The sequence below is a fragment of the Macaca mulatta genome, chromosome 5 (genome assembly GCF_049350105.2).
Source record: "Macaca mulatta isolate MMU2019108-1 chromosome 5, T2T-MMU8v2.0, whole genome shotgun sequence".
NCBI lineage: Eukaryota > Metazoa > Chordata > Mammalia > Primates > Cercopithecidae > Macaca > Macaca mulatta.
Genome location: NC_133410.1, coordinates 148,757,902 through 148,781,587, shown reverse-complemented (window position 1 = coordinate 148,781,587; position 23,686 = coordinate 148,757,902). Strand labels below are relative to the sequence as shown.

Below are 23,686 nucleotides of genomic sequence, written 5' to 3'. Positions count from 1 at the left end.
AGAGGAAATTTGGACCACAGGAAGACACCAGGAATGAGTGCTCACAGAGGGAAGACTGTGCAAGGACACAGTGAGAAAGTGGCTACCTGTAAGCCAAGAAGAGAGGCACAGGAGAAACCAACCCTGCAGACACCTTGATCTTGGACTTCCAGCCTCCAGAACTGTAAGAAAATTAATGTATATCGTTTGAGCCACCCAGTCTGTGGTATTTTGTTGTGGCAGCCCTAGAAAACTAATACAGATCACTTCGAATATTTTACCTTTTGTAACCAGCTATAACTGATTTTATTTTATTTTTTGAGATGCAGTCTCGCTCTGTCATCCAGGCTGGAGTGCAGTGGCACTATCTCGGCTCATTGCAAGCTCCGCCTCCCGGGTTCATACCACTCTCCTGCCTCAGCCTCCTGAGTAGCTCTGACTACAGATGCCCGCTATCATGCCTGGCTAATTTTTTTATACTTTTAGTAGAGACAGGGTTTCACCGTGTTAGCCAGGATGGTCTCGATCTCCTGACTTCATGATCCACCCGCCTCGGCCTCCCAAAGTGCTGGGATTATAGGTATGAGCCACCATGCCCAGCTCTATAACTGATTTTTATCATTACAAAATCAGAAGTTAGCATCAGAAGTGACCATTTTTCCTCCAGTGTCTCCTGAAACCTTCTGTATAAAGTCAAGACTTCTTACCGTGGCACACAAGGTCTATACAGCTCTTTCTTCTGCAGGCTTGTTTCTCCACACTTCCACCCTACACCCTGGCTCAAGCCAGACGCAACCACAGTCAGGCGCTGCATAACGACATTTCCATCAATGACAGGCCACATATATGATGGCGGTTCCACAAGATTATAACTCCACATTTTTCATATTTTTACTGTACCTTTTCTGTGTTTAGATATGTTTAGATACACAACAAATTACCATTGTGTTACAGCTGCCTACAGTATTCAGTACAGTAACGTGCTGTACAGGTTTGTAGCCTAGCAGCAATAGACCCCAAGTGTGTAGTAGGATATTAGGTTTGTGTGAATACACTCTGTGATGTTCACACAATGACAAAATCACTTAACACATTTCTTAGAATGAATCTTTGTCATTTAGCAAGTTTTCACTTAAAACCATGCTTCCTTCTCCTCTGGCCCAAGGTGGTGCTCTCTCTGCCTGGGCTCTCTTCACCTCACTATGAATGCTTAAGTTCTTGGGTTGTGTATCAGCCCCAGCAGGAAGCCTTACTTCATCTGGACTGAGTGGCATGTGGCCCTTTGTGCTCCCACAGCGTGGTCGCCTATGCCTACTGCAGACGACACTGTCTTTGCCCATCTGCATTTCTTTCCTCTCCATTCTGAAGGAAAGAGATTGGCTTTTGTTCAGTAGTGTGTCCCTATTGGCTGATACAGAACCCAGCACCCAGTAGATGTCAGTTAGTTAAATCTAAGCATGAGCAAATTTGTGCAAAATATTCCTTTAAAATATCTATTGAGAGCCAAACCCACCTAAGACACTGAGAGGACAGAGACATGTTCAAACCAAATTATTAGTTTCATTAGTTTGCTAGGGTTGCCAGTACCACACACTGGATGGCTTCAACAAGAGCAGTTTATTCCCTCATAAGGAGGCTAGAAGTCCAAAGTCAAGGTGATGGGAGGGTTTCTTCTGAGGCCTTGCAATGGTCTGAATGTTTGTCCTCCAGAATTCATGTGTTGAAACATAATCTCTGCTGTGGTAGTAAGAGCGTGGGGCCTTTGGGGAAGTGATGAAGTTATGATGACATCATCTCCATGAATGGACTATTGCCTCCCAAAGGGCTGGAAGGAACTAGCTTAGGCCTTTCCCTTTGCTTTTCTGTGTTTTTGCCATGGGAGGACACAGTGTTCCGTTTTGCCTTTCTGTCCCTTCTGCCATGTGAGGATACCTAGATGGTGCCGTCTAATGAGCAGTGGATGTTCACCAACACTGACATTGCGAGTGCCTTGATCTTGGACTTTCCAACGTCCGGAGCTGTGAACAAGTAAATTTCTGTATAAATTGCCCAGTCTCAGCTATTTTGTTATAGCAGCACAGACAGACTAAGATGGGCATCTCCCCTTGGCTGGTGGATGGTCATCTTCTTATAAGAACACCAGTCATATCGGATTGGCACCCACTCTAATGACCTCATTTTAATTTAACCTCTGTGAAGACTCTGTCTCTAAATATAGTCACATTCTGAGATACTGGGCATTAGAACTTCAACGTATGAAGTGGACACAGAATTCAGTCTCTGATTATCAGTCATGAGCACTGGCTTCACTGGTATTTACCACCTTTGTGTATCCCTAGACTGGACGTAGACTGCTACATTGCTGCACTTCTCCGGAAGGTTATTAGCCATAAAGATTCTGTAATAAGGTACATTTTTGTCAAGAAAGGGGCGTTTTGGAGTTTGTTGTTTTCAGAGATTGGAGTAGGCTATTATATTGGGAATTCTGCAGCCCCAAGAATAAAGTCCTGGAGGACTAACATTATGAAATTACTGCAGAATTCATTGCTGAGGCTGGACACCATGGTTTAAATCTCTAATCTCAGCACTTTGGGAAGCTTAGGTGGGAGGATCCCTTGAGCCGAGGCCTGGGTGACAGAGCAAAACCTGGTCTCTAAAAACAAAAATGTTTTAAAGAATTCACTGTGAACATTACTGTCTTCAATGGAAATTCCTATTCTGAAATGGCCAGTACTTGGTTGACCCAGGAAATTCAGTGGTCACGTGTCCAGTTCCTACCCAGGAGATGAAAACATTGGATCGGAAGGTTTTCTTCCTGTCTTAACTGCTCACTGGACTTTCAGGACTGGAAGAGGTCTGTGGATCACGATGAAGTCTTGCTGTCTTTTAGCTTCAGATTGGACACAGAGGTTTTAGGCTGCCACGTCTTAAAGGGGCACTAAAGGGTCCACCTGGGCTCAGCCTTGGTCACTGCCTGTACGCAATTGAAATCGCTGCCTACAGAAGTCAGTGAGGTTGTAGGGAAGAGGCTGTGTAAATGACTCTGACTGTTGCTATAACAACAGTACCTTGGTCTAATTTCTTTTGAAAAATGAATTTCAGCTGGTGGGATGAAGCCGAGCAGCTTCACCCCACAGATGAAAGCTCTGCCGCCAGGCGCCAGAGCTCTGCTGTGCAGACTGAATGTGTGGTGTGTACCTCCGCCTGGCTGAACATTTTCAGAACGGGTCAAATGACTCCCATGTTTGCCTGTATGTGAGAACGTGCCTGTCTGTCTGTGGGTATCTTCACCCACGGGGGATTCATCCTGGAGAGAAAAATTCTCTCCTCCTGCCTTGGCTTCTGTTTATTAACAAAGTTACTCAAAAGACATGCAAATAATGACAGCTCCGTAATTGGTCAAAGAAGGCAAGTCCCTAAGCCCCTTCAGGTTTGGAGTAAAAATCTGTGGTGAAATGGAGAATGGTGGCCTGGGAATCAGATGCTGTCTAGAAACAAGAATTATGTCCTGTTTGCACGCTTACTGAGACGTGTGTGTGTGTGTGTGTGTGTGTTTCCAGGGGAAGGAGAGAGGGAGAGAATGAGAGAAACTGGAAATTCTCTTCCAGGAGGTAGCTCTTAGCTACCTGGTAGTACTGCTTTATGCAAACTGCAGCTCACAAGAAAGGAAGAGCAATGTCTGGCCTCTTTGAGGGAAACAGGAGGCTTTTTATAGAGTAAGAGATCTTATTTCAATACTTTTGTTTTCCAAAGGGAGATAAACATGTGCTGGGATTTTATTCAAAAGCAGTGTCAAGTCTGGGCACCCTGGCTGTTCACATCCTGCTAAGCTGGTGCACCACTTCAGTGCTGTTGAGGAAAACAGTCTTCTGGAAGGGCTGAAAACAAAAATGAGAATTTCTTATTGAAAAGAAAGGACATTTTAAGTAAACAATGAAATAAAAAGATGGTTGAATCTTTCCCAAGGGAGAGAAAGTACTCAGCCTCCCTGACATATTGCTCCTTCCCGCCTCCCTCCTCCCAGAAAATAAACAAATCGAAACCTCACGCTTAGTTCTAACATGCCTATTCTTTGGTCTGTGTTGTTGGTGTAAGTCTCCAGCTGTGAATGATGCAGATAAGATCTGATCTTTTCATTTGCTGTCCTCCTCCCTTATGGGGAGGAAAGCCTTCCCTTTTTCCTCACCAGCCTCCTTTACCAGCATTTCTTTACAGCTCTAAATAAAATCCCATTAGGAATTTCAGATTGTAAGGTAAGGTCATGTATACAAGCCTGTTTGAATAGAAAATGTATTCATGACTTCTAGTAGGAGATTATCAGGAGATATTCCTAAGGATATTGCTTCTTGTCCTTAAAAATAAATGTAATGTAATATGTGTGTGTATTTATGTATATGAAACAACAGAGCAGTACAGGGTTCAGATTGTGGAATGCTGATGGCAACTACCAGTCTCAGTGGAGCTTTCCCTACAGAAAGCTACTGAGTGAAGGAAGCTACCACTGGGATGCACGCATTTGCTCTCTTCTGAAGTTTTCAGGGCCGCAGCCATTATCACTTCTCAAACACATGCTAAATTTGCAGAGTGACATCTTTCCTTGTAGAGGAAGCACAAGGCTTTTCTGTGAATCAGCCAGATCTGACTCAAAGACACGAACACATCCGCTTTAGAGCATCATGACACAGGTGTCTAAAACACTTTCCCAGAATTTCTAAGCAGGTTTGCTGCAGTTTGATTGAGACAGAAGTCATCAGATGCGAAATAGCAGATTAGGTGAGAGCATACATTTGAGAGGCAGGCACCACTGAGTAGGGCTGTGCTATGTGCCCTAGGACAAACTACTTGTCCTCTCTGAACCCATCCCTGTCAATTAGGTTATTGTGAGGATTAATCAAGGTAAGATATGTAAAGCACTTAGCTCAATGCCTGGCTGGTTAGCTCTCAATTAGAATATTGTATGACAATAATATATTGAAACATTTAGTAAGCAGTGAGTCAACTTCTCTGATAAAAACTTAGAAGTTTAGAGCATTCTACTGAAAACTATGTTAGATTTGAAAATCATATGGCCTTAGCATTTGCAAATATAACAGTCTTGCTTTTAATGAGTAGTTGATAATTTTGTTAACACCAGTTTAAACTGCATGTATAGAGTTTATGAAAAACTTTGTAACTTCAGATACAAAGACTATACAGGATTCATGTGACTTGTGATGAAAATATAATTTATTCATTCCATTGGGAGAAAGCCAGGAGCCTGTACAAACATTTATGTATTTGGAAATTTGGAGATTTGAGGGGATCTTGGAACTTAGAGTTTCTAAATGTGGAGAACTTCATCAGCCACTGCTCCTGATGTTTTATGATCCATTCCCAAGATATTGTTGTGCATTCAGTTGGTACTTATTATATGTTTAAGCCTAATTAAAGGATAAAAACATACCTAAAAATTCAGCTACACCCCCAAAAAAGATTTAAAATGTTTTTAAAGAGTAAGTAAATCAGGATGTTGCTTTAGCACTTACAGCTGGAATTGGATGGGCATTCATGTTCCAAACATTGAAAAGAGGCACCATCAGCCTTATGTACTTTCAAGACTTTTTGGGAATAGAGTTTTAAATGTGACCCATAGTAGAAAGAAAAAAGATCATGGTCATTTCTAAAAATAACCTCAAAGTACCTCAAAATGTTTTGAGTGGTTCTGTCCCCCTGGGCTGGGGGGTCCGCGGTGCCGCCGTAGTCCCTTGGGGCTCTGCAGCTGTTAATTCACATGCCCACTAAGAGGGTGAGGCCCCTTTAAAGAGGATCCTTTTCTTCCTGGAGGATTTCAGAATGGAGATTTTTAACTGCTTAGGCTGACATCCCCTCCAGAGATCCAGCATTTCCCACTGACCAGGTGCAGGGAAGCTGCATCATCTGGGATGGTCGAAAGCAGAGGTTTCAAACACTTGGCTCTTATGGCAATATTATATGTGATATGTACAGATTATATACATAATTTTAAAACTCATATTCAAATTCATTTACTCATAGAGAATAAAGTTGTTTTCTCTCTAAGTGATGTTAGGAGTCTATAAGGTTGCCAAGGGAGGCTTCGGGAGTTGTAATAAGATTTTTCTTTTTCTTTTCCTGTTAGTCTGCGCTGCACACAGATCTCTCTAAAACAAATGTATCCAACTTTTTTCAACGTATGTTTGGCATGTGGTCACTTTCTGGCATGGGCTTCGCTCTGGGGAGTGAGCTGAGCCTTCAGCACCTGGCGCAGAGCCCAGCACACAGACACAGAGCACTCCTCAGTTCCCTGAATGAAAGTGAAAGGAAGTATACAGTGTGGAGGGGGAAATGGTCAGGGATATTACTGTATTCAGAGAAACCTAAAATGTTTTAAAAATATACATTTTTATGAAAAATATTCTAGAAATCCAGCAAGCTTCTGCAGAATTCAGAATCCTCTGAGGTTTCAAAAAGCCCCAACTAGAGCACTGTTTCTTGGTTCTGTTTATGAGAGCCCCCATCGTATCACCAGTCAACTCAGGAACATTTTGTAGTGACATTGGGTTTGTACATGTATGCATACTTAAAAAAAATCACACCATCAACCTCACAGTGTCAGAATCCAACAGAATTATCAATCTAGATCAAAATTTCTAAAAGCTGGGGAATCCTAAACCAGCAGCCGCAGAAGAATTAGGTTTTTATTCAGTTTCTTTAGATACCTGTGCCCCCACCTTGTGTCCCAATCTGGGGCTGCTTAATTAGAAACTATGAAGGTGGGACCAAGAAATCTAAATTTTTAACAGCTTCTCAGGTCACTAGTTACATTAAAGTTGGAAAATTACTAAAGAAAAGCAAACCTCAAAATAACTCTCCAGATCCTTTCTAAGGGCACTTAAATCTAGAAGACAGTTCTGGAAATGTTTTGCGCGCTCTTCGTATTCTACTAATTAAAATATCTAACACATGAGTATTCTGGGTCATTCATTAAATAAGCAAGTCAAATTCATCCATGTGTTCATAGGCTTATTACCTGCTGGTAGAATGGAAAGAGAATAAGCATGTGATAATTGATTCCAGTGAATCATCTTCTAGTTTGACCAGAACAGATCAAAATGACCAAAATGTTCTCTTTGAGCCTCTAAATTAGTTATAGCATCTGCAAGCTAAGACTCTCTCTTATCTTCAAGCCTTGGGAAAGAGTTGTATCTCTACCAGCTAGTGAAGAAAGCTCACTCACACTTTTGGTTGAAGAGGGTTAAGCTATAGTGGGTGAGAACCACTTGAAGCCTTTGTATGGAAATTTAAAATTCAAGCCTGAAAATAAGCAGCGTTTGGGGTTTACATACATGTGAAAACATGTGCCATGGTAATGTCGCTTAAAGTCTCTGGATTTCAGCTTCAGTTTTCTTTTCCACAAATCACTTCATATGTTCTGTAGTGGTTCTCATCAGGGATTCCCTGGACCCTTAGAGTCCTCAAAAATATTAAGAAGGAGATGGTCCATTTTCAGTATTTTAAACTAACCAAAAGAAATTGTACGTTTATTCTGAGAACACTATGCAGTCCAATGTTTTCATTGGAAAAACCTGCTTTGGGGATCAATTACACCAACTCATTGTGGTTATTTGAGAGCCCTTTTTAGCATTCATTCATTCATCCATGAAGGAAAATAGTTATACTGTGATATGAATTAGAATGTCATGGAGGGTCTCTTAACCAACATCAGGAGTTGTAGGAAATGGCTGTCAAGAGAGACTACAGAGTAGGTAATGTCTAAACTGAATTGTAAAGGACACATAGAATTGGTCAGGTGAAAAAGCTGGATACGTGTAAAATATGCAGAGGCTCAGAAAGAGAGAAAACAATTGTGGTATGTCCTGGGCACTGCAAATAATTAAGTATAGCTGAGAGTTTGGAGTTGAGTGGGGTTGCGGAGTAAGTGGGGGAAGATTAGAGGTAATGGCTAAGCCTGGAGAGTTTAGCTGGGATGAGGATTCAGTTGAAGGGCCTGTGTGCCAGACCTGAATGATGCTGAAGACGGTGGACAGCTTTAGAAAAGCTTAAAGTGAAGGACGGGCATGATCATATTCACAATGTATAGAGAAAACCACAGCCACGATGCAGAGAATGGGTTGGAGGTGGTGAGACTCACGCTGGTCAGGAGCTGCTACAGAAATTCATGAGAGAAATGAGACTCTGAACGAGGCAGTGGCATTGGTGGCGGAAGATGAGACTAAAATTCATAGAATGGATAGTTCTTGAGGTTTAATTGGGTGTGGGTGGCGGGGAAAGGCTGGAACAAAGGAAGATCCCTGAAAGCACAGTCTGAGAAAGCATATCACAGGTGGCATCAGAAACCCATGCCTTTGATGGGGGCATGACTGTGTTTTGTCCAGTCCTGGATGAGGGTGCAGTATGCCTTATGGAGGAGTCAGACCTAGTTTGAATTTGAATCTGGGTTTAGCCATCTTCTGCCCAGCCCCCTGCATTCTGTAAATTCAGACACACTACTTAACCCACGATGCCTCTGCAAGATGGTTGTAATAAAACCTATCTTTTAGAATCACTGGGAGCAGAGAGAAGGAATATGGTGGTTTACTGGAGTTGGACATTGGACATTGAATGTCTTCCATCTTAGAGTCTTCATTATTAATAGTAGCATCACTATCTTTATTCCCAAGCTCTGTGATCCTGCCCAACTTCATGCAAAATCAGGGACAGGACAGTAAGAGTTTCTTTGACTTGCCAGCACCGCTAAAAAGTCTAAAAGCCAGCACCTCTAAAAAGAATAAAAGACCTCTTTGTCATGGACACTCTGGCCCATGGAACACCTCAAGAATCTGCTAGTATTGGGGGCCCCTATGTCAGCAGAGGCCTGGTAATGTTAGCCGTGCTCCTCCTTGCTGTGGGTGTCATGCACCCTCGCCCACCACACCCCCTCCAAAACACTGCCCCTTTCCCTATAGAACCATCTGGCCAGCACATGGCCTGCCCCACATGTTTGTGGTGAGGATAAAATGTGATCCTGTGTGAAAGTTCTTTGTAATTCCAAAGGCACAGCTATTCTTATTACTACTGGTTTGGACATAATGCACAACCCTCCCACTCCCCATTCTGTCTCTCTCTGCCTCTCAGTTTTACTGTCTGTCTTTCTCTCTCTCTCTCTCTCTCTCTCTCTCTCTCTCTCTCTCTCACTCTCTCTCTCTCTCACACACACACACACACCAGTTTCACAGAAACACAAGCCATCAAGCCGCACTGTAAATGAGGGACTTGCGCTGGAGCCATTATGGAAGAGGAATTGTTTCCTTCAGAGTAATTGACACATGATAGCAGCCCATATTGTCGTAGGCATTGGATGAACAGCATACTTCAGCTCCTGGCACCACAGCTTCACCTAATGGGAGAAAACATTTATGTGTAATAATAGTAATACAAGAGCAAGGAGGCTGATGCTCAGGAAAGAGTTTCTGTGATTCTTCCACGAGGGTGCAGTCATACTAAGAGGCTTTGGGCTTTGCAAGGCAGAAGGGCCAGGGACTTCCTAAGATAAGGCTATGTGGGATGAGACACTGCCCTGAGTCCTGAGGAGAGGAGGGTCACAGGAACATTTCTCTGTGCACAGCCAGGCATTCCCATGTTCTCTGAGCAGGGAGCTTGTGAATCAGCCTTCTCAGCCACATAGCTGGTTCTGTGTCTCCCTCTCCGCCTCCCTCTGTCTCCCATGAGAAACATAAAGAGAATTAGACTCCCAGACCACCTTTCCATATAGCAAAGGATGATGAGGCAGACAGAAGGGATGCTAAGATTGCTCTGCTATTTTGGACTTAACAAAACATAAAAATCACAGCGCAGCATCTTCAATAATGTCTATCTTATATTCCAAACTGCAGATACATGAAATATATAAATCAAGATTTGGGTTAAAGGGGCTTGCGGTGGAGAACTTTAGGCCCTGGAGGAAAGGGAACACTTGGAGGCTCCAATCAGGTGGCATGTTGAAAATGATTCAAACCTCAATGATCTAGCCTCTGCTCTTCTACAATCTAGGACATGAATGCATTAGCACTTGGACTTGGACTTGAATTGCAAATTTAATTTTTGTTGTTCATATTTAAAAAGCTACACCAGATGCTTGGAAAACATTAGGGTTTTGCTGGCTAGAGAACAGAAATATTCTACCTATTTGTGTTTTGAAGATCCAGTAAGCATTCCTTCTCAGCTGCAGTTGTAACTATTTGTATCACTGAATTTTGAAAATGGTAAAGCTAAGCCTTCGTAGGTGTTTACTGGTATCAGGTGTGAGGCTAAATGCTTTCTACATTATTTCATTTAACCTCAGACTCACGGTAACTCTATGAGCTAGTTATTACTGACCCACTTTGCAGATAAGGAAACCAAGGCTCAGGAGAGTTTAAGTAAGTTTTCCAGGATTCATTTATTCAACATGTATTTATTGTCTACTCTGAGCTACTGGAAACCCAGTAGTAAACAAAATGGAAGAATCCCTGCCTTCATGTAACTTATATTCTAATGGAAGGTATCATAGCCAACATTTCTTAAGACCCAGACAATATTGATATGTATTAGCTCTTAGGTAGGTGATGTTGGATTTGAACTCAAGCATTCTAACTCCAGAGCCAGTGCTCCTCTTTCTCTAATTCTCACTGTACTGCCTCACCCAGCAGCCCACTCAGCCATAGGAGGTGAAACTTGGGGTCCCAGCCAGACCTGCCTGGCTCTATGGTCTTGGCCACCACCGTTTTATAGAGAAACAAATGGACCAGCTTTGTTTACTTCTCTGTCCTGCTCCATTCATTACATGACCTGGAACAGTCATGGACTTAGACTTTCTAAAATCGAGTCAGTTCATTGTTAAGACAAATGCTTATGTTTTGAAGGTTAACATTACTCCAGGAGGTGTTAAAAGCCCTAACTCTCGTTTCCTTTATGTGGTATTTGACCATGCCGCTATGTTTGGAGCTATGTTCAAGTATCTTCCATACTTCTCATCAAAACCATGGTATCTTGCTTTGTCCAATAAATAAGATCATTTTCTAGCAGTTTCTATGTAATACAATGAGTTGAGCCAGTTTTTTTTTTTTTTTTTCATCAAATTCCAATGTGTTCCTGTTAGGGCCTTGTGTTCAGCAGTTTGAGGGCCTCTACCAAATGACTATGGGCTGTGTCTGATATTGTAAAAATATAAGATTTAGGAATAAGGGTTAGACTGGATTTTTACTCAAGGACCCTTTCTACTCTGTTTACTTTTATTTCTTTTTCTTTTTTTTTTTTTTTTTTTTTGAGACAGAGTCTCACTCTGTCACCAGGCTGGAGTGCAGTGGCACAATCTCAGCTCACTGCAGCCTCTACCTCCCAGGTTCAAGTGATTCTCCTGCCTCAGCCTCCCGAGTAGCTGGGACTACAGGCATGTGCCACCACACCCAGCAAAATTTTGTATTTTAATAGAGATGGGGTTTCACCATGTTGGCCAGGATGGTCTCAATCTCTGACCTCGTGATCTGCCCACCTCGGCCTCCCAAAGTGCTGCGATTACAGGCGTGAGCCACTGCACCCGGCCATACTTTTCAAATATAATCATCTACTTATGAGAAAGCACCTAGCAGTAAAATGACACTTCTTGAACTTTACCACATCTCCACATTGGTTTTATTACCCATGGTGCTCCTCTAGAGGCCCGGTAGTTTCACATGTGAGTGTTCAGGTGTCAGGGGCAGAGGGAATCCTACTCCTCTCTTGCACTGGTTCTGTAATACACAGCACCTTGCCAAGAATAAGAGAGTACCCGAGTGGAAAGACCACTGAGCCTTCTCTCTCCTACGCTGTCATTCTGCCTTCTGCCTGCAACTATGTAAAGTTACTGAAACCCCTTCTAACCCAGCCCAGTCACCCCTCTGTCACTCAGCAAGCATCTCCCCAGTAGCTACTCTATGCCAAGCTCTTTTACCATGCCCACATGCACTGGCCCTTTCTGGCAGAAGGGAAAGCAGCAGACAGATGAGTTAGGTTTGTAATTGATAAGTCCACAGAGTCAGCAAGACTTTTCTTAACTGGACTTTTAAAATGAGTCCAGTTAAGTGGATATAACACTCTTTAGGGTAAGAGATCTATCACTTCCAAAACCAGGAATATAGAGGCTGGAATCAGGCATTCCTTATGGTCAATGGGGCTGCCTCCTGCTCGGATTTAAACTCTTCTCGTAGCCCCTACGAATTAGGCAATAGAATGATTCATTCCGTTTGCAATTGTTTGTTAACCATTGCTATGAACACGAGGACTGGGTGCAGCCCTGTGGATACACAGTAAGCACATCAGCCACAGTTGCTACCTTCTTGGAGCTCACCAAACAGACACTTAAGCAGCTGCCCCAAAGCATGATAAAAGCTATGGTAGTAAAGTACAGACTGCTTGGAAAGACCCATTTCAGGACATCCAACCTAGTACAGTTGGTCAAGGAAGGCACCTGACATAGCTGGGCTGGGGAAGGGTATAAGAGAAGACTTCCTAGAGTAAGTGAAATCTAAGATCTGACCTGAAAAATAAGCAGCTGTTACCCAGGGGAAGAGGAGAGGGAGCGGGAGGATGTTCCAAGAAAACAAAACAACATGGACAATGCTCTAGAGGCAGAAGGAAGCTTAGCACCTTAAAGGTGATAGAATTCTAGGCTCTGAAGAGAAACCAGAATATCAGCACCTGTAAGGAACTAAAAGAGTTTCAAGAGAGTTTATGGAAAACGTAGGATAAGGGAGAAGAGGGGAGGAGATGCTGAAGAGAGAGGCAAAAGAGCGAGCCTGGAAAGATGAGCAGGAGCCAGGTGGTTTTGGCAAGAGTCAGTTTGGACTTTAACCTAAAGACGGTGGAAGTCGTTGCAGAGTTATACACAAGAAAGGAAGTGGTTTTTTTTGGTTTGTTTTTTTTTTTTTTTTTTTTTTTGGAAAATGTGGCATTATAAGGAGTAGATTAAGGGAACACAAAACAGTAAAAAAAATAGACAAAAGAGCAAATGAATGGAGGCAAAGCATAAAAGACCAGTTAGAAGATGGCGGCAACAATCTAGTAAGAGATAATGGTATCCTGGCCAAGGATAGTAACAGTAACGGAGGAAGGAGATGAGGGGGCACATTAGAGTTATATTTTGGAGGTGGAATCCATAGGACTTGGTGATTGTTGGTGTGGGAGGTTTCAAGAAAAATGCTCAAGTGTCTGACTTGGATAAATGGATAGATACTGAGATAGGGAACACTGATGAGGATCTTGTTTGGGTAACAAAGGATAATAAGCTCAGTGTTGAGGCCTGTTGAGTTTTAGATGTCCATGAAATATCCAGTAGGAGAACACTGGATTTAGCGGAGCTAAGCACTAAATACGGTGAGCCTGCTTCAGCTGTCTTCTCTAGGCTGACGACCCCAAAACAATGTACCCAGTCCAGCTATGTGAGCCTGGGAAGATGAGCATTTTTCGGGGCTGTCAGCCTAGAGAAGATATTTGAAGCTGTTGTAATCGAAGAAGTTGTCTAAGCAAGAACGCAGAGTGAGCAGCAGGAGAAAGAAAGCTTAAGACAAAACACTGAAGAATCCCATCCTTTAGGAGAAAGAAAGACTACATAAGAGATTGAGAAAGAGCTGGTGGAGAAAGGAGGAAATTGAGAAGAGTATGATGTTGTGGAAATCAATGGAAACGTGCTTTTAGAAAAGAGTGAGCCACTGTATCAAAAGGTGTTGAAAGGTGAGGTCACATAAGAACTTAAAGGAAGTTTGGGATTGCATTAAACATTAATTTTCAATTCTATGCTATTTAGTACATGTATTAAATTCCATATTCTTAGAAGTTTTTATTTTAACATTTTTTAAAATGTTGATTTAATTCCTTGATGTTTTCATTTAAGTTGTGGCAAGAATTTAGGATAGGTATTAACGTATTTTTCAAGTATGTTACATTTTGGTCCAAGTCTCATGTCTAGCATTCATGGTGACTCACACCTGTAATCCCAGCACTTAGGAAGGCTGAGGCAGGCTGATCACTTGAGGCCAGGAGTACCAGACCAGCCTGGCCAACAGGGTGAAACCCCATCTCTACTAAAAATACAAAAATTAGCCAGGCATGGTGGCCTGTGCCTGTAATCCTAGCTACTGTGGAGGCTGAGGCAAGAGAATCATTTGAACCTGGGAGGTGAGGGTCTCAGTGAACCAAGATAGCACCTCTGCACTCCAGCCTGGGCAACACAGCAAGACTCCGTCTCAAAAACAAAAAAGGAAAGAAAATAATAACAGATTGTTCTTCCTTGCTGAGAGGAGTATTGCCCTTATTAACTATCTCTTTTCTTTTGTTTCCCACCCTTCAATCTTTTGTTTGTTTTCTATCTCTTAGCCCTGTGAGCTCTGCTTTTAGATAAAACCTTTTCCCATACAATTTGAATTGCAGTGTTGCCTGATTTTGAAATTATAAGTATGACTTATTTCCTTTGTGTCGTAACCACTTAAAAGTTAGTTCATAGCAATGCACATCACAATCCTTAAAGAGTAAAATATGACTTTTAGTCATCCTCTTTCCTGTTTCTTTTCCAGCTACAAGAGACTGTGAAAAGGAAGTTGGAAGGAACTCGATCACCACTTAATGGAGACCAGCAGAATGGTGCTTGTGATGGGAATTTTTCTCCAACTAGCAAACGAATTCGAAAGGACATTTCTGCGGGGATGGAAGCCATCAACAATTTGCCCAATAACATGCCACTGCCTTCAGCTTCTCCTCTTCACCAACTTGACCTGAAGCCTTCTTTGCCCTTGCAGAACAGTGGAACTCATACTCCTGGGCTTCTAGAAGATCTAAGTAAGAATGGTAGGCTCCCTGAGATTAAACTTCCTGTCAACGGTTGCAGTGACCTGGAGGATAGCTTCACCATCTTGCAGAGCAAAGACCTCAAACAAGAACCTCTCGATGACCCTACTTGCATAGACACATCAGAAACATCTCTTTCAAATCAGAACAAGCTGTTCTCAGACATTAATCTGAATGATCAGGAGTGGCAAGAATTAATAGATGAATTAGCCAACACGGTTCCTGAGGATGACATACAGGACCTGTTCAACGAAGATTTTGAAGAGAAGAAGGATCCAGAATTCTCGCAGCCAGCAACCGAGACCCCTCTCTCCCAGGAGAGTGCGAGCGTGAAGAGCGACCCCTCTCACTCTCCCTTCGCACATGTCTCCATGGGATCTCCCCAGGCGAGGCCTTCTTCTTCTGGTCCTCCCTTTTCTACTGTCTCCACGGCCACTAGTTTACCTTCTGTTGCCAGCACTCCTGCAGCTCCAAACCCTGCAAGCTCACCAGCAAACTGTGCTGTCCAGTCCCCTCAAACTCCAAACCAAGCCCACACTCCAGGCCAAGCTCCACCTCGGCCTGGAAATGGTTATCTCCTGAATCCAGCAGCAGTGACAGTGGCCGGTTCAGCATCAGGGCCTGTGGCTGTGCCCAGCTCTGACATGTCTCCAGCAGAACAGCTCAAACAGATGGCTGCACAGCAGCAACAAAGGGCCAAACTCATGCAACAGAAGCAGCAACAGCAGCAACAGCAGCAGCAGCAGCAGCAGCAACAGCAGCAGCAGCAGCAGCAACACTCAAATCAGACTTCAAATTGGTCTCCCTTAGGACCTCCCTCTAGTCCATATGGAGCAGCTTTTACTGCAGAAAAACCAAATAGCCCAATGATGTACCCCCAAGCCTTTAACAACCAAAACCCTATAGTGCCTCCAATGGCAAACAACCTGCAGAAGACAACAATGAATAACTACCTCCCTCAGAATCACATGAATATGATCAATCAGCAGCCAAATAACTTGGGTACAAACTCCTTAAGCAAACAGCACAATATTCTTACTTATGGCAACACTAAACCCCTGACCCATTTCAATGCAGACCTGAGTCAGAGGATGACACCACCAATGGCCAACCCCAACAAAAACCCCTTGATGCCATACATCCAGCAACAGCAACAGCAGCAGCAACAGCAACAGCAGCAGCAGCAGCAGCAGCAGCAGCCACCACCTCCACAGCTCCAGGCCCCCAGGGCACACCTGAGCGAAGACCAGAAACGCATGCTTCTCATGAAGCAGAAAGGAGTGATGAATCAGCCCATGGCTTATGCTGCACTTCCATCCCATGGTCAGGTAAGTGTAAAAGTGAGACACTTCGAGTGGTGCATTTCAGACTGTTAATGTGTGATGCTCTACGAGCTTCCACTGTAGTTGGGTCTAATTGCCTGCAGAAAGCCTCTCTATACATCCTCAGATAGTGGCCAGTTTTGGAGGGTTCTTTTTCAATTTCTCCTAAGAGATGGAAAAGGGTGGCATGATAAACTTTCTTATATTTCAATGTCTAGGAATCAAACTTCTTTTATTCCCAACTGCAGATAAGAATTACATAAAATTCTCACTCTGAGGGAGGGAGGCTGCAGAGGTCACTCCACCAAACATGGCACTACCTCTGTAGCTTCTCTCCCAGCTCGCATGATCCTAGGCTCTGGGTGGTGGGAAGCGGGGGACATTCAGGGCTATCTATAACCGTTTTATAAGGCCCTGAGCAGCCTTCAGCTGTCTTACTGAATTATGAATAATGGGAAATTTGGCTTGTTGATGTTCAAATATAGGAGAGCTTTCTGGATTTTCAAAGCAAAGTGGAGAGTAGATTTTTGTAGGACCTCATAATGTTTAAACACTTGCTGCTAGACCAGCAACAGTTGGAAGCTGGTTTGATCTTCTTACTTGGGAGTGCAATGAAACCTCTCTGATTCATTCAGCTCTATTTCCGGAAAATGTGATGGTGAATATATCTTAGTGCTGTGTTAAAATAAAGTCTCCACTTTCTCACTGGCCTTCTTCATGGGAGGTTGGGCTCTCGGTGTGCATGGTAAAAAATGAGCAGCAACCAGTCGGGAAGTGAATAGTCACTGACAAGCATTTCACTCTCTTCATCCTGACCAGTGGCAAACAGCCACAGCTCCTTTAGTATAACATTTTTTCTACCCTGAAGGAGAGAGTGGGGAAATGCCCATTAGAGCGACTCCCCCTGCCCCACATGGATGAATTCAAGAGAGATCATCTTACTGCCAGTTGCTGTGCTGTGCCTCAATTCTTCCAGGATGCAGACACAGTCATTTTACTTGGAGAATTTGCAGAAAAGTCTTTGCTTTAGAGGCCCTCATGTCTAAACAGGTTCTAACTAGTGCTTGGATAGGTGTCCACAATTGAGTACTTTAGAAGCAGTGGGAAATAACGCAGGCAGATCTTGCCTCACTTGGTTATTTGCATCTTGTAGCTCCTGGAGTGCCCCACCCCACCCCTGAAACTCCAAGCTTGATGGAGCTGCAGGGCTGGAGGTGGTGCTGGCCTGCAGAGACAGGCCTGAGCTCTGTGGCTTCATTCTTGTCCTCAGCCTTACAACCCCCAAACCTCACAGTGGCTTGTTGTCTGCACATGCCAGCCAGCTCTAAAGATTCCATCTGGATAAATAAAAGTATAACTTGGTTTACATTGACTGCAATCAGTAGCTGATAGAAAAATATCATTGAAATGTGAGCTTTTATGTATTATCTTAGTTTCATTAAGAATATATACCATTGGGGAAATACAGCATTTTATACACTTCCAGATTAAGTTCTGAAGTAGGCAGAAATACAGGCAGTATACATGGATGTTTGTGGTAGCCCAGGTGTGTCAGAAGGTTTATGAGATCACAAGCTGTCAGAATGGTCGGTCTGTTGTTAATACAAATTGTGCTTCTACATTCGCTGTTTTTACACTAGCTACAGTAGAGTATTTCCTTCAAGCCAGACCAAAGATGAATAATTAATCCCAGTTCACAGGCTCTGCAGACATGTGAGTGCAGTGATGCACCCACCCTCACCCCCACTAAATGTCTTTCGAAATGTGCCAACTTGGGACAAAGTTCCTGTCTTTGTGGGAACATGGATTTTAAGGGTACTTCTTTCAGGTCCTTATGCCTGACGAGCTGTGAGTCACTGAAGCTGGTAGCTGCAGAGGTCATGTTTTGAAAGAGCTCAGTCAGCTGAAGAAGCAAAGTGATGTTTTTCTGGATTAAATCTGTGTGCTCCTCCTCTCTTCTCTCGTCTCTCGAAGTATTTTCAGTGTGGACAGAATATTCCTTTGTGAGTCCTCATTAGAATAATCACTTCTTAACCTCATAAAAACTCATCAGGTAAAAGCGTGCTTTTTAATGAAATATTAACTCACCACTGTTTGAAACAAGCTTCAAAATACATGTATAAACATGTGAATATCTTTCTGCAAACATATTTATTTCATGTTTTTATCTGATTGTGAAGCAGTATTTACATAGTTCTCAGAATAGTTCATTACATTATATGCGGGTACATTCCACAAATATGAGCACGAATTGCAGGTGCGATATAAAATATAATTATACATAGGTTTAGTTCAGTTTCGTTTTCTGCTGTTGCTAGTGAAAACTCACTTTATTCTTTGTTGATCACAATGACCATGATCAACATTTCGTTTTAATGAATGACTTGAGCAGCAAAGCCTTTTAGGCACATTTATTTCAAGAAAATTGTCTTCTACAGATGTTTACTTATTTGGAACATTTGTATAAAATTCCATCTCTCTCAGAAATGAATAGAAATGTGCTTACTTCCTGTATATTTCAAAAAAGAGGGAAACAAAAATAGAAACAAAAGATATTTCAAAATTTTGAATGTGTTTTATCTAGTAATTCCATTTCTCAGAATTTACGTGTTATTCTTCTTGGTCAGATGGTTGAAGAAAGTTTATGCTCATGGTGTTATTTATGATAGTGAAAAACTTGATCTAAAAATAAGTATTTTGGAAAAATAAATATGTACATGACATTCATGATATAAATAAATGACTAATCATATGGAAATGCCTTATAATATGAATAAAATAGACCATAAAACAATTTATATGTTACAATCCAAATTGTGACTTTTAGTATGTGTAGAAAAATACTGAATAACTGAAATGTTATTTTAGGAATTCTAAATACTGAATTCCTAAAATGTTAGGAATGATATTTATTTCTGGCTGGAAAAATTATGAGTGATTATTGTTTTCCTCTTTATATTTAACTGAATTTTGTAAACTTTCTATCGTACATGTATGTTAATTCTACCCTCTGCGAAAATACTTTTTTAAGGAAGGGAAACTCCCTGTTTAAAAGAGTTTACCCTTCGTTAATTCTTTTTTTTTTTTAATTCTTAGTTGAATTGATTTGCCACTTGGATTGAGGCAATATCATTATTTGCTATTCATTGATATATATTAGTTGTGAATCCCTGCTTTAGTGAGTAGTCCTAAAACCTGCCTCCCACACTCAGTCTCTTTTCCATTCTGTCTCCTCATCCCTTTACCATGTTCTCATTCCTAGAAAATTTTAGCTACATTAGTGACAGTGAAAGTAGCAATAACATTTTTACCATTAAAAGTTTTTGAATCTTCTCAGAGATATGTTCTTATATTATTTCTGTATTCCCTTTGCTTTTTTTTTACTTTTTTTTTCTTTTTTTTTTGAGACAGAGTCTCGCTCTGTCACCCAGGCTGGAGTGCAGTGGTACATCTCAGCTCACTACAAGCTCCGCCTCCCAGGTTCACGCCATTCTCCTGCTTCAGCCTCCCAAGTAGCTGGGACTACAGGAACCCGCCATCGCGCCCGGCTTTTTTTTTTTTTTTTTGTATTTTTAGTAGAGACAGGGTTTCACCGTGTTAGCCAGGATGATCTCGATCTCGTGACCTTGTGATCCACCCGCCTCAGCCTCCCAAAGTGCTGGGATTACAGGCGTGAGCCACTGCGCCCAGCCTACTTTTTTTTTTTTTTAAACGTTCTGGAACTTCTATTCATCATGGACTAAACTCCCAGATTGGCTCTAATTTTCTTCTTACCAGCTTCACTTTTTAAAAATTAATACATAATATTTATACATATTTATGGGGTACATGTGATATTTTGTTACAGGCATAGAATATGTAATGATCAAGTCAGGGTATTTAGGGCATCTATCACTGTATTTATTCTTTCTTTCTTTTTTTCTTTTTTTGAGACAGGGTCTCACTTTGTTGCCCAGACTGGAGTGTAGTGGCACTGTCATAGCTCACTGCAGCTTTGAATTCCTGGATTCAAGCCATCCTCCCACCTCATACCCCAAGCAGCTGGGACCAGAGGCGGTGGTCACCCTAACTGGCTAATTTTTTTTTTTTTTTTTTTTAGTTTTCAGTAGAGACAAGGTCTCACTATGTTGCCCAGTCTAGTGTCCAACCCCTGAACTGAAGTGATCTTCCTGCCTTGGCTTCCCATAGTACTGGGATTACAGGTGTGAGCCACCGTGCCCGGCCTGAGGATTTATTATTTCTATGTGATGGGAACATTTCAAGTTCTCACTTCTAGCTATTTGAAATATACACTACATGTTCTCCAATTTTTAAAATATGTGTTTTTGTTATGAAATAGAACTTAACTTTGGTCACATCTGGTTTTTTTCCTTCCTAATCCTGTTATTTCTCAAGGGCCAGGATCTCTCTCTCTCCTCTCTTACACACACACTTTAGCTGATTTTTGCATAGTGCCTAGCACTGTGTCTTAAACATAAAGATGTTCAATAAATCATTTGATGGTGATTATCAAAGTTTGGGTCAAAAATATGATTACAGTTGATTATCAGCTCCAATGGAGAAAGCATTAGCTCACATAACGCAGAGCTGCTTTTGAGATCAAATAGAAGAGCTGAAAAGGCAAGTCTAGAAAGAATCCTTTGATAGGAGGTGATTATCTTGAACCAGCAGAACAACAGTGAGATTGCTGGGAAGGCAACCACAATCCCTGTGTCTGACAAACAAAAAACAATGGAGCAACTATGAAAGAAGTAAACCAAAAGCAGAGACCACTTGCTGGTCAAGGACGCTCACAGGCCAGCCCAGAGCCCAAGAACAATTCCTGTGGGGAAGAGCAGAAAGGGAATCATGTCCAAAATGTGATGTTCATTTTTCATACTTGCAATCTTAGGACTAGATACATCATAGGTGACTCTGCTACTTTATTCTTTACACGTGTGTCTTCTACATGTGGCTGTGTGCATCATAATGAGTACACATGCTCATATTTTACAGAATGTTTTTCCCTTTCAATTTTATTTTCCCAGAATTTGTGGAGTGCCCTGTGTGGTATATTATTATAAGCTTTTTTGTCATAAAATCTCCAGAGAAAGAACAGAGCTGCAATATTCACAGCTATCATGGAAATCTCTTGGAAGATACATTTTCCTTAAAGAATCTGGAACCCCTTTGTTCAGTTTCCTTTATATATATATAGTTTACCTTATCCAAGTAATACACATGCATAGTTCAGAAAGTCAAATACTGCTAGGGGGCTTTTGATGAGAAACAGTAGTCCCGTTTCACCCACACCATTCTTAATTTCTGCTTGCCAAAGACAGCCACTTCCATGCAGTAAGTTGTCTTCTCATTTATCTCCATAAATTGCATTTCTCAAGTTTTCAATTACTCAATTCTACAGAAGATGGGGGGTTCAGCTACTTACACTACCTCCTCACAAACACACACAACCCCCCCACACACACAGTTTCTCTTTTCCTCTTTCCCGTCCTCTCAGTGTAACTAGCTATTTTACAAAACATGATTTTAAAAAGTAGTCCATGTTTACATGACTGATTTTTGCATAGTGCCTGACAGTTTAGCCATGTAGTATGCTATGATTTTGTTTCCTTACTTGTATAACTTTTTGTTTTCCTTGGAATTTATGATTGCCCTTTTGGGCGGGGTGGGGGGCATGTATTGTCTCTGTACGTACTTTCGATCCATCCTTAAACTTTTCTGACCCTGTAAAACATTCAATATGATCAAGCACGTCAGATAATGTAGTTTTTCTTATATTTTCTTTTCTTTTCCCTCTCTCCCTCCCTCCCTCCATCTTTCCTTCTCTCCTGAAGTTCTCTGCCCTCTTGGTTCTGTCCACTTCTGTCCTGCAGTTTTCTTGGTCTGCTGCTTAACGGAAGTCTTGCAGTCACCCTTCACCATCATTGTTGTAACGTTTCACCACCATTCTGTGTTGCGTCATCTGTTTTCTTGATCCCACCTCTTTCTTGAATTATTCCCTCAAATTGGTGGAAGTCCTCATAGTTTCTTACAAAAGGCTCAATGGGAGATTGTTTCTATGGAAGCGATTTTTGAGACTGTCTGTATCCTTACATTTGATTGAGTTCACCTGATGTAGAATTATAGGGTGTTTGTTTATTTGTTTGTTTGTGTTTTTAAGATGGAGTCTCGCTCCATTGCCCAGGCTGGAGTGCAGTGGCTCGATCTTGGCTCACTACCACCTCTGCCTCCTAGTTCCAAGCGATTCTTCTGCCTCAGGCTCCTGAGTAGCTGGGATTACAGGCGCATGCCATCACACCCAGCTAATTTTTGTATTTTTAGTAGAGACAATGTTTCACCATATTGGCTAGGATGGTCCCAAAGTCCTGACCTCAGGTGATCCACCCGCCTCGGCCTCCCAAAGTGCTGGGATTACAGGCGTGAGCCACTGTGCCCAGCCTATAGAGTTATAGTTTAGAAAACACATTTAATTAGAATTTTAAAGGCATTTCTTCATGGTCCTCTGACTTTCCTACTATTAAGTTCAGGGCCATTTGGATTCCCCACCGTATGTGTGTAACCTGTTTTTTCACTCTGATAACTTTTCTAATATTCTTTACCCTGAAATTTCATGATGACACACCTTAGTGTAGCTCTTTTTCATTCACTGTATCTAGTACTATGCATGTTTTTTTTAATCTGGAATTGTGTGTCCTTAAGATCTTGGATATATCTTAGTTTATTTCTTTGGTAATTTCTCTCTTCTTTTTTCTCCTTTTTTAACTTTCTGGAACTTCTGTTTGTTATGTATTAAACCTTCTGGATTGTCTCTGATTTTCATGTCTTTCCTATTTTTCATGTCTTTGTCCTTTTGCTCTATGCTCTGACATTTCCTTAACTTCATCTTCCAACCCAATTATTAAATATTTCATTTTGTTTATCACATTTTTAATTTCCATAGGCTCTTTCTTTTCTCTAATTTATCCTTTTCAATCCAAGGCTATTAATTATCATTTTAAAATGAAGCTTTCCAGGCCAGGAGCAGTGGCTCACACCTGTAATCCCAGCACTTTGGGAGACTGAGGCGTGCTGATCACTTGAGTTGAGACCATCCTGGCCAACATGGTGAAACCCCGTCTCTACTAAAAATACAAAAATTAGCCGAGTGTGGTGATCCAGGCCTGTAGTTCACAGGCAGTAGCTACTCGGGAGGCTGAGGCAGGAGAATCGCTTGAACCCAGGAGTTAGAGGTTGCAGTGAGCCGTGATCGCACCACTGCACTGCAGTCTGGGCAACAGAGTGAGACTCCGTTTCAATAAACAAACAAACAAACAAATAAATAAATGAAATTAAGCTTTCCTGTGCTTCCTGCTTTGTCTCTGTTTCTCCTAAGCATATTTTTTGATATGCTTGTTTTTCTTTCTTTCATAAAAGAAGCTTTTCTCAAATACCTGTTTAAGAGAGAGGCACAATAAAGCTAGTTAGTTGCTCTGTGTGCTTAGATGGGGCTTGTCAATTGCGGTGCTTTGTTACAGGGTGACTCGCCTAGAACC

The 23,686-nt window shown here is 41.9% G+C and overlaps 1 protein-coding gene across 1 annotated transcript in view; it reads left to right on the top strand.

Annotated features, from left to right (window-relative positions):
• Nucleotides 1–23,686, top strand: part of MAML3 (mastermind like transcriptional coactivator 3) — a 435,956-nt gene that overhangs the window by 245,083 nt on the left and 167,187 nt on the right. The window contains exon 2 of the mRNA XM_001088303.5: nucleotides 14,562–16,160. Coding sequence (XP_001088303.2) covers nucleotides 14,562–16,160 — 1,599 coding nt within the window. The remainder of the gene's footprint in view (nucleotides 1–14,561; nucleotides 16,161–23,686) is intronic.